The sequence below is a fragment of the Achroia grisella genome, unplaced genomic scaffold (genome assembly GCF_030625045.1).
Source record: "Achroia grisella isolate CSIRO2021 unplaced genomic scaffold, CSIRO_AGI_Agris_v1 utg461, whole genome shotgun sequence".
Lineage (NCBI taxonomy): Eukaryota > Metazoa > Arthropoda > Insecta > Lepidoptera > Pyralidae > Achroia > Achroia grisella.
Genome location: NW_026712871.1, coordinates 501047 through 520580, shown reverse-complemented (window position 1 = coordinate 520580; position 19534 = coordinate 501047). Strand labels below are relative to the sequence as shown.

General features: G+C 34.9%; 1 protein-coding gene across 1 annotated transcript in view; it reads left to right on the top strand.

Moving 5' to 3' along the window:
* The first annotated feature begins 932 nt into the window (after positions 1-932).
* LOC131845359 (monocarboxylate transporter 13-like) overlaps positions 933-19534 on the top strand; it is a 50917-nt gene continuing 32315 nt past the window's right edge. The window contains exons 1-2 of the mRNA XM_059194414.1: positions 933-1166; positions 18038-18350. Coding sequence (XP_059050397.1) covers positions 18203-18350 — 148 coding nt within the window. The 5' untranslated portion in view covers positions 933-1166; positions 18038-18202. The remainder of the gene's footprint in view (positions 1167-18037; positions 18351-19534) is intronic.

The window sequence follows — 19534 nt, the reverse complement described above, 5'->3', positions numbered from 1 at the left end:
ATTAAATATCTCAGACGGTCCACTCTAACATGAACTGTCACAATTAATGATATGTCATTGATCTCTACTTAATCTGTGCCATTTCAAATATACATATATATATATATATATATAGTGATGCGAATAAAATTATTCGAGTAGTTTCTTTACGTCACTCGAATCATACTCGATTTATATACTGTTCAGCAACATGGATAACACTTTTAAGCCGATTTCAAAAAAGGACGAAGCACTGTCGATCGCTATGTTTCATTAAATAGAACATCTTTAATATAATTGTCAATTATATTTGAATATTCTGTTATTTGATTTTTTTATTATTAATACAAATTTAAACTCTTAAAAACTTAAACAAAAGAAGGCTAAGTAGTAACTCCTTATAACCTTGGCTATCTGCGAGTGCAAGTTCCGGCAAAATTGGTTCAGCCGATTCAGAGATATACAAGAACAAATATTCATTCTTTCTTTTTTTTACCTTACTTATATTATCTGTTTAAGTTATACTGTATGTGTTATTTTGATGTATAAGCTATATTACTTTGAAGTACCATTATAATCTGTTAAGTAATTTTTGCGAGAAAGAATAGCAAACATCCATCTGTCCATCCATACTCACGAACTTTCGTGTTAATAATATTAGTGATAACTTTGATTTTATTGATAATCTTTACACACATATGTATAACCAAAACATAAATTTACACCAACATAATAGCTAAGGAATAGGAATCACAAGAATTTAGAAGAGGCGACATAGTACTTCGCTACTGGTATTCATTACTTTATACATACAGTTTGCCATAGCTACTGTTTAAATGTAATGTGTTGACTCGGGTCATCGATTTCGATTAAATTCGAGTTTTATCAAGTAGATACTCGATTTCATTCGAGTCCACATTTGACAAAAATAAGCAGTTAAGTCGCAACACTAGCAACTTAGTTACTCGTTGAATCGTTGTCGACTTTGTCAAGACGATTATGGCGAGTTGTATTATATTTTTCTACAAGGAAAGATATTTTCAGTAAAATTCTAAATGTTTGAACTTAATGACAGTATGTGACATAAACCAGTGGGTTTGAAGTGCTTGTGATATATTACTTTGTGCGTTTTTGGAGTGTTACTTTTTTTTAGTGAATTGCTAATTCTGTGCTCAACACATATCTCTGTAAGTCGTAAAATAATTTTATATCGCGTTAAATAAATCTGTTTAGTTCGTACTTATTTCTGTAAGTGATGAAATTACACAATAACCACGTATCAACAGGAAATAGTGACGTTCTTTGTCTCGTTCGTAAACAATGTTTGCCTTTGCCCGGTCCAATGAATATTTAAAATAAAATGTGCTTTGAATAAAGAACGAACTTAATAATGTAAGATAATGTTAATTATTTCTTTTTTTTATTTTGTCTGTGGCATAAAGGTTATTTAAATAATATACAATGTTGTTACCCTAGGAGACTAAATTCGTAGTAATTCTTATCCATACGATTTATTTGTAAGAAAAATCGCGTCAATAACAATGATTGTTTTGTTTGCAACAAAGACCCTGTTTGCACAGTGTTTTAATAAACTATTTACATAAATTAATATACTATTCTTAATACAGTAGACAATAGTTATTGATACATTTATTCTAAATAAAATAAGTATATTTAGGTATAGAATATTTAACACGATAATAAAATATAATTAAAGCATTCCCGGGATAGGCATCTAAAAATATATAAGATATATGTTTCTAATTCATAATTAATGTTAATAAATTAAAGCACAATTTTGTCCAATAAAGAAAATGGTATATAGAACAGTCTCTAATAAAGGAATCTTGGCCTGTTTATGTGTGAATTTGGATAATAAAAATAAATTGGAATAATAAATAAATAAACAAAGTAATATAATTTTTAATAATAATTTGTTTTCTGAGAATATAATGAAAACTTTTTAACAATAACATTAGTGAAGAATAAACTTTTAGTTGAAGCCATATTAAGTTAAAAAAAAAGTTTTTGTTTGTGACAATGGATACAAGTCCTACAGTAGAATTACATAAAATCATAACAGTTTAAAAAAATATCATCATTCGAAACTTTTTGTAGACATATGTTGCTAGAAAGAAGTTGAAATGTTCTCTCAAATTATTCTATGGTCATACCCTAGTACTAAACTGGGAAGGGGGACAAAGTCAGGTTTGCTTCTAGCTCAGACGGGGTGTATAAGTTAGTATTATTAGGCTGGCTCAGAGTTTTTCAAAGTTATTGTATGTTGGACTCCAGTCTCCGCAATTAGCCTCTCATTCGGGCCGTTGTGCATGCAAAAGTTATTGTAACACAATTTTCAGAAACGGACAGCTACCCATGTATGTATAAAAAGAAAACAGCCTTGTTTAAAAAATGTAATGTTGTTTGCATTTGTACAAAGAAACATTATAAACAAATAAATTCAGCAATAATATCTATTAAAAAAAATATATCCCCACTAGTCTTACGTGTAAAATTTGTAATTCAGAGCACTCTATTTAAATCTAATTTCATCTGGAAATCATTTTGTTTATAATAAAAATAATACTCTTTATTGTGCATAAAGAACAAAATAATATTTATAAAAACAGAACTTAATACGAAACTATGCTAACAAAAGGCAGCCTAATCGCTCAAAGCAATCTCTTACTTTTTAGTTATTTTCCTCTAAACTTGAGTTGGAAAAAGGCAGTAATCTTATGTTACTGCTTTTTTCCAAGTGGTTGTGTTTTTTGTGGTAAATGCAGGGTCTTGTTGGTATTTTAACAAGACCTCTGTAATGTGATTTGAGTATATCCTAGAGCAAGGGTCTTTAACCCGCGGCCCACGGACCGTTGGTTTGTTTTCTGCGGCCCGCCAATAGCATAGACCCACTCTCAATAACGACAAAAATTAAGTAATAAAAAGTGCATTTTATATAAAATAAAAAAATCCTTATAAAAATATATATTTAGACGACCTCGGTGGTATAGCGGTCTACCACACGGCTTTACGTCCGATCGTCGCGGGTTCGATTCCTCGCACGGTACAAACATTTGTATTCATGGTTGTTTGTATCGGTTTGGGTGTTGTCCATGTATAATATGTATGTATTTACGAAAAAAAAAATATCTATGTACTTATATCAGTTATCTAGTACCCATAACACAAGCTTTAGGTAGCTTAATGTGGGTCTAGATGGCGCTGTGTGAATTGTCCTGAGATAAAAAAAAAATATATAGTGCGGCCCGCTGTACAGAATAAAAATGTTTTTGACACTTGATTTATAAAATGTTGAAGACCGCTGTCCTAGAGAAATAACATACATTTTTTAGAGGTCTATGAAAAGGTTTATGAAATGCTGATGTAAGCTGTTCAAAGCAAACAAATTATAATTCAGAACCGGGTTAATACTATGGGGACCTCTTTTTTTTATTCTATGGAAAAATCTTCAGAAGACGATGCATATTCTTAAAAGTCAAAAGTGTTACTTGTCTTAAAATAAGCTGCATAACAGATATCATATTCTTAGTTCCAAAAAGTGCAGGCAACAGTTTCTCATAATATTTATTTATAAATCTTTATTACACCTTTAAAAGTATACAAAATAAATAATTATCCACCTATAGTTCAAATTTTTCAATGAAATGTTTAATTTATAAACCATTTTCAGTTTCCTTCGTGCTTGCCGCGCGCCTCTAACCAATACGGGGCCTCTAGGCCCCTAGCCTACATTACCTAATGGTTAATCCGGCCCTGAATATGTTTTACTATGCAAACAAGCAACCACTAAATCAATATTATTTAAACTCAAGTAAGTTCTTTAGAAAAGACTATTTTTCCTTATTACGACACCAGTGAATCATAATAAAGTCGTCGTGACCTAGTGGTTACTGCGTCGTCTTAGCCAAAAAGGTCGTGAATACAAATTCAAATACGGGCCGACAGTTTGCCAGGATGGGCTGACTGACCTTATTATATCTTATTCTCCTCCACTGGTGCCCACACTAACGGTATGCGCTGGAAATACCACTACAAATCCATTATCAGCTATTAAAAAAAATCGGGATGACACAGACGAAAACTTTTGGTGTCAATTAATATTTCTGATAATAGAAACACCGATAACAAATCTATCACGATTGTTATCCCAGATGGATTGTATGGATATTCATTATTAAGTTAGGTCCGTGTAAAATCAATGTAAGGCTCGGATATTATCAGAACCTCGTAATTTGGATCCCAGTTTGAATCGGATGGAGGATCGATCAGTTTATCAGTAATTAAACTTGATATTTTCCAATAGGTACCAAATAGCGTTGTTTAGTATTATAAAGTCAGCACAGTTAGTCAATCGTGTCTAATTCATCAGTAATTAAACATGATTTTTTCCTTTATTAGCTGTTTCTTCCTTATTCCATTTATTTGTGGTCGGCTTAATATGTATTTCTCTTCCATTAATTCCTGTATGCAGTCACCTCGTCATTTACTTCCTTTCTTATCATATCATCTTTCACACATCATTCATCTCTTTTTCGACCTTTCTCTGCTCATATAACATGATATTTTCCAATAGCTACCAAATAGCGTTGTTTAGTATTAATTATATTTTATACTATTTTGTTGCTATTTATTTTCCAATAATAAGTAATGGCTAAACTCCAGATGGACCTGGCTGCCCGCCAGAACGCATTAGCTATCAACTCATGATAAATATATACTCACAATGTTGCCTTATTTAAATATTCGACAGATATTTTTGATCTATTACTTTTTATTGTATGTTTTGGGGATAAAAATAATATATATTGACGACCTGAAGAGATTTTGATGTACATAGCAGGGATGTAATGGATATGAAATTTCGGATACGGATAGGTTTCGGATATAGGTATGATTATTATACCGGATACGGATACGGAAGCGGATATTAAATTATTTCGGATTATCCGTAAATTTCGGTTACGGATATTTCTTAAGGAATGTCAAAAGTAAAATACAAATAGCTAATAAAATGGTTTCATAACGTGTCTCTATTAGGCTCCGCCCCTATCCGATATTATCCGAATCTTTTATTTCGGATTCGGTTACGGTTACGACTATTTTTTTATATCGGATATCCGATAGTTTCGGCTACGGTTACAGAGCTCCCTAACATCCCTGGTACATAGTATACCTTTGCATAAAGAGAAAAAGATAGAATACGATATTGAAACCTTCAAGAAATGAGCTTATTCCTTCTAAATACGACAATTGCACGGCAACGCAGTTCCCTGGTGTTGCGGGTGCTCATGGGCGTCGATAATCACATACCATCAGGTGAGCTGCATGCTGGTTTGCCCCCTCCCATCGATCCTCCGTCCAACTCAATCGGGTATTGAAATTACGTCAGCCTGAGCCGAGGTTCGAACCCCCTAGCGGAGCCCTCAGACTAGCCGTATCCGTCAGGAGGGATTTAGCCTTTAGCCGTTCCTAAGTACTTCCTCGGGTTTGGAGTGTCATCTGCACTCGCCCCTAATATCCGGTGAAGCAGTAAAAACCAGATGCGGCCAACAGTATTAGAGAAGTCCGAAAAAAAACTCGTTGGTACCCTGTGCTATAAAAATAATAATATTAAAAAAAAAACAAAAAACCATGCATGGTGAGTGGGAGACACTTTCAGCGTTACGAAAGTAGGTTTTAAATAAATAATATAAAAATGTTAATAATATTTATTGTAAATCCCACAAAGTAATGTTGAATAAATTTATTTATTTGTTCTAAAAAAAGCTGATGTAATGCAGGCAGAGCGGCCTCTGCTGGGTCCACTAATATGAATATACGAATATAATAATAATAATAGCCCTGGAAATAATCGTGGTAAATTCAAGTCAGTTATGACTTGACCTCATCCTCATTTTATCATCCTTCACTAGTCCTCCGTGAACCGTTACCTGATAACTCTTGAATCAATAAATTTCTTTAATAATGAATGAATATTGTTTTTTAACCTTTACTAGCTAACACTGGTGTACATCCGCTTATATATAAACAATCAATATTTTAAAAATCCGTTGCGTATTTTGAAGATTTAAGCATACATAGGGACGGACAGACAGCGACAGCTACTTTATTTTATATTATATAATGATTTACTCGGACTATGCTCCGGTTTGTTACTAGTACAGATGATATATAAAACATATTGTATAAAAGTACTAGCAGACCCGGCCACGCGTTGCAGTGGCTAAGGTTCTTGAATATAATAATATTACGACTATAAATTGAGATGTAAGCTATCCTATCTATCAAGTTGGATTAGGGGAAAGGGGATTGTTAGTAATGTGGACTGATGATCTTATTGCTAGCAATGTATGGTACATTCAGTCAGGTTAACCTCCACGCGGTTCCTCCTGGAAACCACCGTGATACATTCTTGATGAATTTGTCACGATGGGTGTTGTGGTGGGGTTCTTGTCTGTTGAGATGATATGTTTACTAATAAATAATATGTATGTTTGCAACAGAAGAATTGTATTGTCCTTTTTTTTATAATATTTTTTACAATAATGTGAATCTATATTTGACAACTAAACTATTATAAAATCGTATTCGGTGAGGAAGCCGTATATACACCTAACAATGGGCTAACTGACCTGACCTCATGCTCATCTTGTCATCCTCCACTGGTGCCCCGCCAGCATAAACCGTTAGCGCAGGCGGGTGCACCATTCCATTATCATAAATAAAAAAAATAAAAATCAAATTGCACACAATGTGCAAATCAAATTTGCAATCGGTTCAGTAGTTTAGACTTCCATCGCAGACAAACAACTTGACACATAATTTTTATATATAAAGATATTAAGGCTTCTTAAGAGTCGGCAACACGCACGTGTCAGCCCTGGTGTTTGAAACACCGTAGAACGAAAAAGGCTGGGTTGCCACCGTCGTAATATAAAAAAAAATAAGCAACTAAGTGTTGACCTGCGAATCTAGCTCACGTTCAAGCCTCAGGAACCGGTTTCTAGAAAGGACACGTGTTATTGACATTAATCAGGGATCCGTACGCAATATTTTCAAATATGAAACCCACCAAATGGTAAAAAATAAAATAAATAAATTTTATTTGCAGATCACGTAGATTAGTGTTTCCCAAACTTTATAGTGACATGCCCCAATTCAGCATTTCTAAAATTGTTATGTCCCCCCGTATTATAAATATAAATTATGTATTTTACATAGAGGTACGGTACCTCTATATAAAATACATATTTTATAATATTACAAAAATTGATTTGTTCTCTTAAGAAACTTAAATAAACGGTTTTAGGAATATAAATAATAATAATAGTAATCATTAAGAAATTGTTAACGAAACAGTAAATTTTCAAAATAATAATGACAAATTTGATATCCATTCCATATAACCATATCAATCAAATTGTGTGTAGGCATTTATCGTGAGCGTCGTGCCTTTGTTGTATACTACTCTGAATTACTCTCAAAAGGTCGTGAGTTCAAGCCGACGCCAATAGAAGAAAAAAGCTTTGTGTCAATTTATAATTGATTTCTGATACATTGAAGGAAGTGCGAATATGAAACTAAACTATCCGAGAGATGGCGGCAGGATCGCGTCATAACACGTTGGATTCAAAATACCGATTAAAATGTGTTATTAAATGTTGCATTCTCCACAAATATACAGTTGACAATAGGTCTGACTACACCATCTGTAATAACAGCTGTAATGATAAGTTGTTTGTTATCAATTTATCACAAAACGTACGGAACCAAACCTGCGTTCGCGATCGCACTTGACTGATTCTACCTACTTCGAATGTGTACCGTCACCTTCGTACGTAGGTGTTAATTAGACTCCTATTACCATAGTCATAAAGATCAAGTTCTAATGAACAATTATTATGTGATAATAAACAGCTGTGGTATATTCGTTAGTCACACATTATAAGTACTTGTGTACCTTGTCACATTAACTCGTGGCCATTAATGGTTGTACATGTTTGGAATTATCAGTGTTGTGAATATGAGAAGGTTCTATGTAACATGTTTACATGATTCTGTGTTCACACATGTAAAATGTATGAATAGTCTATTTATCGAGTTGCCATGCGATTAAGTTAGCCATGCTTATGAATTTATACGGACATTAGCTGTGTCCCGTGACTTCTTCTGTCTGAGACGTATCTTGTCTTATATATATAAAACTCACTTTTCCTCGTGTCACAATGTTAGTTACCGTACTTGACATTGAGGGTAACGCAGCTGAGTCGCAGCAAGACCGATTTTTATGAAATTTTATATGCATATTCATATATAAATACCTTATAGGTCTGACAATCGGTAAAAAAAAATATATATATATTGTTCATGTTACCGTACTAAGTAATAAGATTTTTATGGTTGATTTTTATAGATAGAGGTAAGTATTTTTTGATTTATAAAGATAGAGGGATTTTTGTAACATTGCGTAGTTTAAAAGATCTAAGCGAACAGACAACGGAAGCGACTTCATTTTATACTATTTATCTATACATCCATACTCACAAACTTTCGCGGTTATTGTAAGATACAGATAAACCTTTATTTGCCATAAAATTATTCGTGTTAAGACCCGGTTAATAATTTAAATAATGTATGTTAAACACGAAAGCTTAAAATTAACTAATATACAGTTGTTTATGTTTAGAATATGTTTTATTATGTTAAGGATTTAAGGTGATTATTACAATAGTCCTTCTTTAAATATGTTATAGCAGATTTTAAGGAAAATCACAGCAAATATAATGTGTAATTAATATTACAACCCGTTATCCTGAATTATAAATTAATCAGAAATGGATTCAGTTTAATAATAAGAAAAATGTTTAATTATTATCCTTTCCTTTCTGAATATTTAACAAATCTATACATATAAATAAAACTCGAGTGTCTGTTTGTAATATTGAAATAACCGGTTTTGTACTAAGTACATTCATATGAATATAAATACGGTACATACACCAAAATAACTTTTTTTACAATTTCTATCTGTCTGTCTATTTGTTCCGGCTAATCTCTGAAATGGTTGGATCGATTTTGACGGGATTTTTATTGGCAGGTAGCTGATGTGATAAGGAGTAACTTAGACTACTTTTATTTTAGAAAAATTATCTAATTTTTTTTTTTTTTTTAAATTAGATACTTTTTCTACTCTGTCGCGAGTACAGCTAGTAAACAATATTTTTATCAGAGAATTTAATAAAAGTAATCGATCGTCGAGCGGTTTAGTTTTGCTTCCGATTGTCGGATCGATTCCTCGCGCGGTACAAATATTTGTATTCATGTATATTATATTGGCATACGACCAATCTGATGGTAAACAGTAACCGTAGCCTATGGGCGCCTGAAACACCAGGGGTGTCACGCCCGTTAGAATCTTCCGTAATAGCGCATAGATAGCAAGAAACGTTATTATTTTAAGCGAATTTCGTTGTTGAAACGAACGAGATAAAATCAACCTCAGATTTAGGAACTTATGCTGGCTCTTAGGTAGAAAATACAACGTCTCAGTAGAGGGGGGGGGGATTGTTAGTAATGTGGACTAATGATCCCATTGCTAGCATTGTACCATGTCGGGTCGACCTCCACGCTGTTCCCCCTGGAAACCACCGTGATAAATTCCCGGTGAATTTGTCACTTTGGGCTAACTGATCTGACTTCATGTTCATCTTATTATCGCCAGCGTAAACCGTTAGCGCAGGTGGATGCATCCTTGCGTTATCATCCACTAAAAAAAACCTCTCAGTAGCATTCAACAGTGCCAGTGCCTGCGATTCAACTAGGGAGACCTCCAACATTGAGATTCTCCAACGGCCCCAGAACGCTATCTTGAAGACCATTCTTAGGGCACCATTTTTATACCCATTCGGAAATACATCACCTTTCGAATTTACCCACAGTACGAGAATACTGATCGCGGATAAACCAGGAACAAAAAAAACATTCGTTGTTTAATATTTGTTTACAAAAAGGAGGAAAGTATTAAATTTAAAATGTGTGTATGGATGGATGATGTATGAGTAACAGTGTATTTTTGTTTTCTTTGTAACACTAATTGGGGCGATGACTGAGAAGCCGTTTACCTTTTGTTAAGACTACAGTAAACTCATTTATGATAAATATCTGTTGCTGTAGCGGTTTTAAACGTTATGTAATAATATATAACCCTGGAAAATTAACACAGCGTCATCTAGTCCCACGGTAAGCAGAGCTTGTGTTATGGGTACTTAACAACTGATATAATTAATTATACATATATACACATAGTATACATAAATAACACCCAGACCGATACCAACAATCATACTCATGAATGTTTGCACCGTGCGAGGAATGGAACCCGCGACCATCGGATGTAAGACTTAAACCGCTAGACCACCGAGGTCGTCAATGTTTTTTATTTTATTCTAAAAAAACGTATATTTAAATAAAACGTGGTAAGATGTGGTATGAACAATAAATACAATAAACAGTTCATAACTTTTTTTTTTAAACCGATTAGAATAAATAAAACATACAATTTTAAGTTAAACTCACCACAATACATTAGTGAAAACCGCAGCCATATAGGTTAAGCCGTTTCTGAGATTAAATGACAAATAACAAACTGACAATAATTCTATCAATCATTGAGTTTTCTTTCGGACTACTCTAATACTGTTGTCCGCAGCTGGCCTTTACAGCTTAACCGGACGATAGGGCGCGAGTACAGATGACACTTCAAACCAAAGGAAGGACTTATGGCTGAAGCTTAGCGGCTGAAGGCCAACTCCTGCCTGACGGATACGACTGTAGCCTGAGGGCACCGCTAGGGGTTAGAACCTAAGCTCAGGCCATCGTAATATTCATCCTCGTTTGAATTGGACGTGGGATCCATCAGAGGGGAGGGGGGAGGAGAGACCATTGTCTTGGGTTGTATTACGTTCATAACGCCTCCCCCACCACACTTCCACCTTCGTCCCCACTACATTAAGTATTTAGTATTACTCAATTGTCTTCCTTATACAGACAACGATTAGGTTCGTTTTATTATGTATGCACTATATATGTAGTTGTGTTGTGTAGTCAAATTCTGTTTTAACATTATTAAGGTTCTATTGTCGGCCTCGGTGGTCTAGCGATGTAGCACACCGTCTAAATTGATGGTAGTAGGTTCGACGCCTCTCACGGTACAAACATTTGTATTAATGAGTATTATTGTTTGTATCGGGCTGGTTCACTATGATATTATATTATATTATACTATTATTTGTGGATATAAAAAATTTAAATATCTATATATTTTAATCAGTAGCTATATACATTATGTATGTACCTACTTAAAAATAAAACTATTTGTAACAGTTGTCTAATACCCATTACACAAGCTCTGCTTAGCTCGAGACTAGAATATTCCTGGACAATTCACACAGCGCCATTATTATCTTTTGATGTAAATAAAGAAAATACATATCTAAGTACACCATAATTGCGCGTAGTGTAATAGGTTATAGCAAGGAACATGACATAGTTGTGTAAAACTGAACAATACAAACTGAAAACATCTGATTCATACGAACATCCTCAACAGATAGCCGAGAAATATGCGCACACGCATAAACATTAACGATTAGAACCAACTCAGGGTTGTCACATCCTTAAACCGCCTAAAACGACACTAAAATCAGGGGCAATGCCGAAGTAGTTTTTTTTATTGAATATGGAATGGTGCACCCGCCTGTGCTAACGGCTTACACAGGCGGGGCACCAGTGAAGTATGATAGGATGTGCATGAGGTCAGGTCAGTTATCCCGTTATAACAAATTCACTAGGAATTTATCATGATGGATTCCAGGGGAACTGCTCGAAGGTCAACCTGATATGGTATCTACATTGCTAGCAATGGGGTTATTAGTCCACATTAGTAACAATATCGGTCACTCCTTTACATCAGATGATGTAAAGGAGTGACCGATATTAGTAGTCAGGTCATAAGTCAAGTGATGTAAAGGAGTGACCGATATTATAAGTCAGGTGACTTCCTGTCAGGTACATATACCATGACAAATTCACCAAGAATTTACCTGACAGTACACTGCTGACAATGGGTAATCAGTCCACATTACTAACAATCCCCTTTCCTTCCTATTCTTGTAGATTAAACCGTCTGCGCTAACGGTATACGCTGGCAGAGCGTGAATAGAGGATGATAGGATGTGGTCAGGTCTGTGGGATTTTTAACCACTAAAACTCCTCGGTGTTCCTCCTTTAATACCTACATAAGGATTCGTCCGCATGCCGGCCGCGGGTCTCCAATGAAGGAGCCGCTCGGATGCCCTCCACAGATCACTCATACTACGATGGTGGCAAACTAGCATACGGCCCATCTGATGATAAATGGTAACCGTCGCCTACCGATGCCTGAAACACCAGCGGTATCACGTGCGCGTTGCCGACACTTAAGAAACCTGAATATACTCTTCTTAAAAACCCCATGCTGCAGTCTCGTGAGAAAACCTCGGCAGGACTATATCCACAATCTAAGTGTCTAGCTTGGATAACAAGAAGTTCATTCCACAATCTAAGTGTCTAGCTTGGATAACAAGAAGTTCATTCCACAATCTAAGTGTCTAGCTTGGATAGTGGCAACCCTAGCGATATTAAAGGCGCCTGCGTAACAACAAACGCTGATTGGTGTACCACAACCAATTGTGTTGTTGTCCGGTCGCGGTCTTTGTTTTCATGACGCTGTTGACCCCAGTAGACCCCAAACATTGTATCCCATTGTTGTTCACATGTAGAGTGAACTGGATGACTCTTTATATAATACTAGTTGTGCCAGCGAATTGGCGTCCTTGACAAAATAAAGAAAAAAAATTTATCAGTCTCGCTTCAAAATTGACGAATTTCCACATAACTTTCATCCTCTGTTTCCAATTTGACCACAGTCTTTAACAATCAACAAAAGAATATATCCATATATACGCCCATGCGTGAGTGTCATATTCGTGGTTTTATTTTCATAATTTTTAATAATATTAGCATTCTGCACGCCTCTATATTGTTTACCAACATAGTAGTATAAAAAAAATAAACTATATATCTGCGAAATTTCATACTTCTCTGTCCGCGTAATTTTAAAAGGTTAAAAGGGTTAACAAAGTTTTTCCTTTATTAATGGAACGCCTCTTACAAATATTAGTGTCCGCCAGATTTGAACTTGCAACCTTTGAGATCTGAGTGAAAACAAATACACAAAATAGTTGTCACCAAGTGTGGCACTACTTTTGTTAGCTGGGTTAAGTTGTTCTTAATTTTAAACTCGCTCTAACAGGCTTCAATCCATCCCCCCTGAGGTTTTTGCCCCTGAGTCGATGCCGGGGCAAAGGGGTTCGTCCCGATGCCCCCCAACCTTCACCTCCCTAGGGAGGTGCAGATGACCAGACAGTAGACAGACTCTTATGATATGTCAAATCTACCGTCAGTTCGGAGTGCTTTCGAGCTGAGAACTGACAAGAATCTCAGCTCGTATTCTTTTCAAATATTGTTTACAATAATACAGACAGATTCATTTTTAAATTTAAATTTGGGAGAAAAGTGTGACTGCCAGCATATGCTATTGAAATTTTGTCACAAGCAAATAGTCTAACCAGAGCTCGTAACCCGAACAGACCAGTCCCACAGGCAATAGACGTTGCTTTACGTGATAACATTAATGTAATGCCCCTAAAGAATATTTAAGTGTCAGCTAGATTTGAACTAGCAACCTTTGGGGTCCAAGACGGAGTAAACCTATAAGTTACGACGCTCTGATAATAATCACAAAAAACTGAATGAATACAACAGCGTTCAGGGTCACCACTTCGCGCGCGTTGAAGATAATATTTATTTAGTATTTAGTGTAATATATGATAACATATCATTATTACTAAGCGGAAACTCAAATAAACTAAATGACATCGTGAAATGAATCTCGAATTTGAAATCTGGAATCATCCACCCTGCGCCAACGGTGTACGCTGGCGGGGCACCAATGGAGGATGAAAGAATGAGTCAGGTCAGGTCAGATAGCATATCGTGTCAAATTCACCAGGATTTTTTTTTTTTTGTATGTGATAATGGAATGGTGCATCCGCCTGCGCTAACGGTTTACGCTGGCGGGGCACCAGGATGAAATATGAGCATGAGGTCAGGTCAGTTAGCCCATCGTGACAAATTCAGCACGATGGTTTCCATGGAGGTCAACCTGTGATGGTACAATGGGTTTATTAGTCCACATTACTAACAATCCCATTTCCCCCCTCACCAGATTTTATCATGGTGGTTTCCAGGATCAGGTGGATCACCTGGTTTTTTAGTAATGGAGATTTATGATCATAGATCTAAGTAGGCTCCATGCTACAGGCCTTAGCACCTGACAATAGCCCAAAACCCGAAAAAAATGTACCATGTCACAACTTGACATGGTACATTTTTTTAGGGTTTTGGCTATAGTTAAATTCGCCAAGAATTTATCATGATGGTTTCCAGGACCGCGTGGAAGTCAACCTCACATGGTACATTGCTAACAATGGAGTCATATTGATGAAAAATTTGTTGAAATTGTTAGAATTGTCTAACAATTAAAATCACATTACTAAACAATCACCTTTTCAGTGTAGGATTGTATTTCACCTACATATTTATAAACAAAACACTTCATTTAATTGCAACATATAATTTATATGTTATCGACTTAGATGGGATATTACATTACTCAACTCTATAGCAATATTGTATAGTAATATTTTTTTAAGGATGATAATGGAATGGTGGACCTGCCTGCGCTAACGGTTTACGCTGGCGGGGCACTAGTGGAGGATGATAAGATGAGCATGAGGTCAGGTCAGTTAGCCCATCGTGACAAATTCACCAAGAATTTATCATGATGGTTTCCAGGGGGAACCGCGTGGAGGTCAACCTGACATGGTACATTGCTAGCAATAGGATTATTAGTCCACATTACTAACAATCCCCTTTCCGCTATAGTAATATTATATCAACCTTTACTGCAAAACTATGGAATGCATATGAATAAATAAATATCCGTATTACTAACAATATAGGAAAAGACTGGTTAGCTATAGGACAAAACGAGACGAGAGAATATTGGAAAAAGATGGAGGAGGCCTCCACCCAAAGAGGGGTCCATATCCACAAAAAGTATGATTGTAATTGTAATACTAACAAATAGATCATAAGGAAAAAAAAAATTTTTTTTTAATTTTTTTTTTGTACAAACATCTGGATGGATATGTAAATAAAAGGCTTCATTATTATTATTACTAACAATCCCCTCACCCCAACGCAAGACATGTGCATGATATCCGTAGTATTTTTTTTATACTACGATTGTGGCAAACAGGCATACGGCCCATCTGATGGTAAATGGTTACCGTAGTCTATGGACTGACACTAACAATGTTACGTGCTCTTTGCCGACTCTTAAGAAACCTTAATATATCCTTTTTGAAAAACACCATGCTGTAGTCTCTAGAGAAAATCTCGGCAGGCATTTCATTCCACAATGTAAGTGTACGCGGGAGGAAGCTCCTCTGAAACCGCACTGTCCGAAACCGCTTACGTTCCAGCGTGTGGGGATGTTTTTCCTGTCGATGGCGAGCGGTGCGATGGTAAAAGGTAGCCGTAGGCATCATGTCGCACAATTCCTCAGAACACATGTATATTCGGTAGGACTAGGGTTCATGATTTCTCAAGCTTTTCAATTTCTCGGGTCTCGAGAATTCTCGAGGTCAATTTCTCGGGTCTTCTCGGGTTGTCGAGAAATTTACATTTATGTACGTTTTCTCATATTATTTGGTTCCAATAACTTAAAAAAACTCAGTGGTTTCATTTGAGAGGAAAACCACTGCATTATTTGTTAAATCTTTAACTAAAAATAAAAAAATAAAAATTTAACTATAAAATGAATTATAAAACCGTTATTATTGAGTATATTTAAAAACATTATACATATTATGAATAAGCAACTTTTTTTTTAAATACTGAAATATATTGGGTTTTACATATGTAATTAGCGTTTTGTCGTACTGGCCACATTGATCTTAAATATCTCCTCTTTGGTTAGAAATTTCAATTTCAAATTTATACGGCTATTCACTCATGCATTTGTTTTTCGAAAACCGTAATACATGTGCTTGGTTTTTTCTTTGGGTCACTCAGCTTACAAAATGGAAAACTTAAAATATTGCGTCAATATACATGAATGAAAACCTTAATATCTTGTATTATTGCGCCGCCACGCAATACAACAAACAGAAATTTAGTTTCTATATAGGTACTTGATTTCTCGAGTTCTCGACTTTTCTCGAGCTTGATTTCCCGGGAACAGAACCCAAGGATTTCCCGGGAATTCTCGACCCGAGAATTCCCGGGAATGAACCCTAGGTAGGACACACAAAAAGCAACTCACTTTTTCACATGAACAGTTTTTCTTTTTGTGTGTTCGAGGTTGCGACGGTTACCACCATCAGGTGGGCCGTAAGTTTGCTATTGTATAGTAATATAAAATAATGTAAACAACTCCAAATTGTATGTTTGTATGTCAGCGATTAATTAACCCATATTCTTTATCTGTATCAATGTTACCAAACGTTTATTATTCTTAAGTCACTTTCGCCTTGGGACTGTACATGTTATATGTAAACACTGGTACTTTGTCGCAGTGATATGTTTGGTAACTGTAAACATTTTTACGCATTATCAATAAACAGTTATAATGACAAGGTACAAAAATTTTGGTATTGTTTTCTAAGTGGATGGAATGGTAAACATATTTATCAGTAGCTGTACACGCGACTTCGTCCGCGTGGAATTTAACTTTATTTTTTTTTAAATAAAACAACAACCGCCGGAACAAACAGACATACAGACAAAAATTGTAAAAAATCTTGTTTTGGTATATGAACCCTATTTATATTCATATACATGTAGTAAATAACAGTTATTTCAATATTACAAACAGACACTCCAATTTTATTTATATGTATAGATTTGAATTTGATGGAAACATTCAGTGGATATACAGTAAAAATAATTTACTCTTGATTTCCAGTTGCACGCAAGACAAACTGTTACTTAGCAACAGGAACACTAATTTTAAATATCACATTTTATTCCATAACCAATGTACCTATTTCAGCTGTCAAACAGCTTGCTTTGTAAGATGTTATTGTTGTAGGGCGCAGATTAGGTAGTGAAATTACAGGATAAGAGGCGTGACATAGTCCTTAGGATTATTTAAAAGAGCAACACACAAATTTCTTGCTCGTTCTTCTTGTGATGAGACAACTTTACCCAATGAGCGATAGATAAAAAAAAGTTATACTTTCTGACTATTCAAAAGTGCTTAAATTAAGTTTATTTGAATAAATGATTTTCTATTCTATTCTTATTAATTAGTCCTCTATAATGGCAATACATGAGTGTTTTTTTTATAGATGTGTACTGTATTTAAATATTAAAATAGTTCATTAAGTGGTAACCTATATACATGAGTAGCAGTTTGAATATCACTTTATCATAGCAGCTTACACACATGCGTTGCTATTTCAGATTATATTATATGATGTCGTGCCTCGATATTCCATAATTCACTGCCTAATCTCATCCTTTAAACCGAAATAGATTACAAAGCAAGCTGCTTGGCGGCTGGAATGGTGAGACTGAAGTACACACGCCGACGAGTTTTTACAAAGTCTATTAAATATTGATAATATACCCATAATGTATTCAGAATAACTAGTAATCGACATTCGACCATAATTTATTTAAAATTTAGTAAGACTACAGACAAATAATATTATAGACAATATGTATCTATTCCCAATTTGACCATAGACTAGCAATAAACAAAAGAGTGGTGTTATGTGTAATGCTTTTTTATTAATATTTTTTTTTAATTACAAATAAATAACACTTTGCTTCACGTTATATATAGATGTATTTATTTTTGTTTCAGATAAATCAACGCCAGCCAAACACAAGACTGAATTTTATACATCTACATAAAGCTATGTAGTCTATTTTATACAAAAAAAAAACAAAAATTTATACTACATTCCAACATGTTTCATTGACGGATGCTTTGCATTGTATTGGCAGCCATTTTGAATAACAATTAAAGATGGCGTCTCCCGCCATTCGATCGGTCGTGGAAGAGAAAGATGGCGACGAGGCAGAGGAAAAACTTCTAGAAGGAAATCAAGTGTACATTGTACCGCCTGCCAATCAGCACGAGGATGGTCTGATTTCTGTGAAATCTTCAAAAAAAGGTTAGTCATTTTAATATTTATTAAGAATGGCTGATACACCGATGAAAGTAGTAGTCACTGTGTACTCTGTGTATCACATCCACACGTGAAGCCCGTTTTGTTTATATATGACGAAGGAATGATGCTCTCGCCTGCGCTAATGGTTTATGCTGGCGGGGCAACAGTGGAGGATAATAATATAAGCATGAGGTCAGGTCAGTTAGCCCATCGTGACAAATTCACAAGGAATCTATCACGATGGTTTCCAGAAGGAACCGCGTGGAGCTCAATCAGACATGGTACATTGCTGTCAATGGGGTCAACAGCCCACATTAACAATCCAAATATCGCCCTCCTTGAAACCTTTTAAGGATTGCCATTCTAGAGGACTATAGTACTATACTCCTCTGTACCTTGCAGTTTTACAACTCTGTCTACTGCTATATCTCCTCTGTCATACCAAAATATGGCTTCCCCCGCCCGTCATAACGAAGCAAGTTGCTTGTCAGCACAAATAGGGTACACTCACTTTATCATTTTGTACGTTTGTTAAAGTTTTTATTACTCTTTCTTTCTTTATTCAAATAACGTACAAATATTACAAAATTTATTATACATTGGACCCCGCACTAGGCGAACCTGTATCGCGGGAGTCCACAAAAGAATTGCCAAATAATTATTTACTATTATTGAGTATTACTGTATTACTATTACACTATTTACACTATTACTGTATTTACTATCAGTGAGTTTTACATATCAGACTAATTAAGATTTTTTAGATTAATTTCATAAAAACACAATTGTTGACTATATAAAAATGAAACAAAATAAACAGAAAATAAAATAAAAAGAAAATTTAAAGTTCATTATCATTGTTCCTGAGATGATATGTGTGCATAGTTTTAAATTATTCAAATTACACGATGTTAACATTCTTATTAAATTATTGATTGATTACTCGACTGTAATGTTGTACGTATGATTGTATATATATACTAACTTAACGTTGTTTAACCACGTTGATGATAGAGGGCTGAAATTTTAGGGTTGTATATATTTTAATGCTACATTATAAAAAAATAAAACTTTGTCCAAAAAATAAAAACAAAATTTTAAAGGTGGACAACCCTTACAACTTAGGGGTATGAAAAATAAATAGTAGCCGATTCTTAGACCTACTGAATATGCATATAAAATTTCAT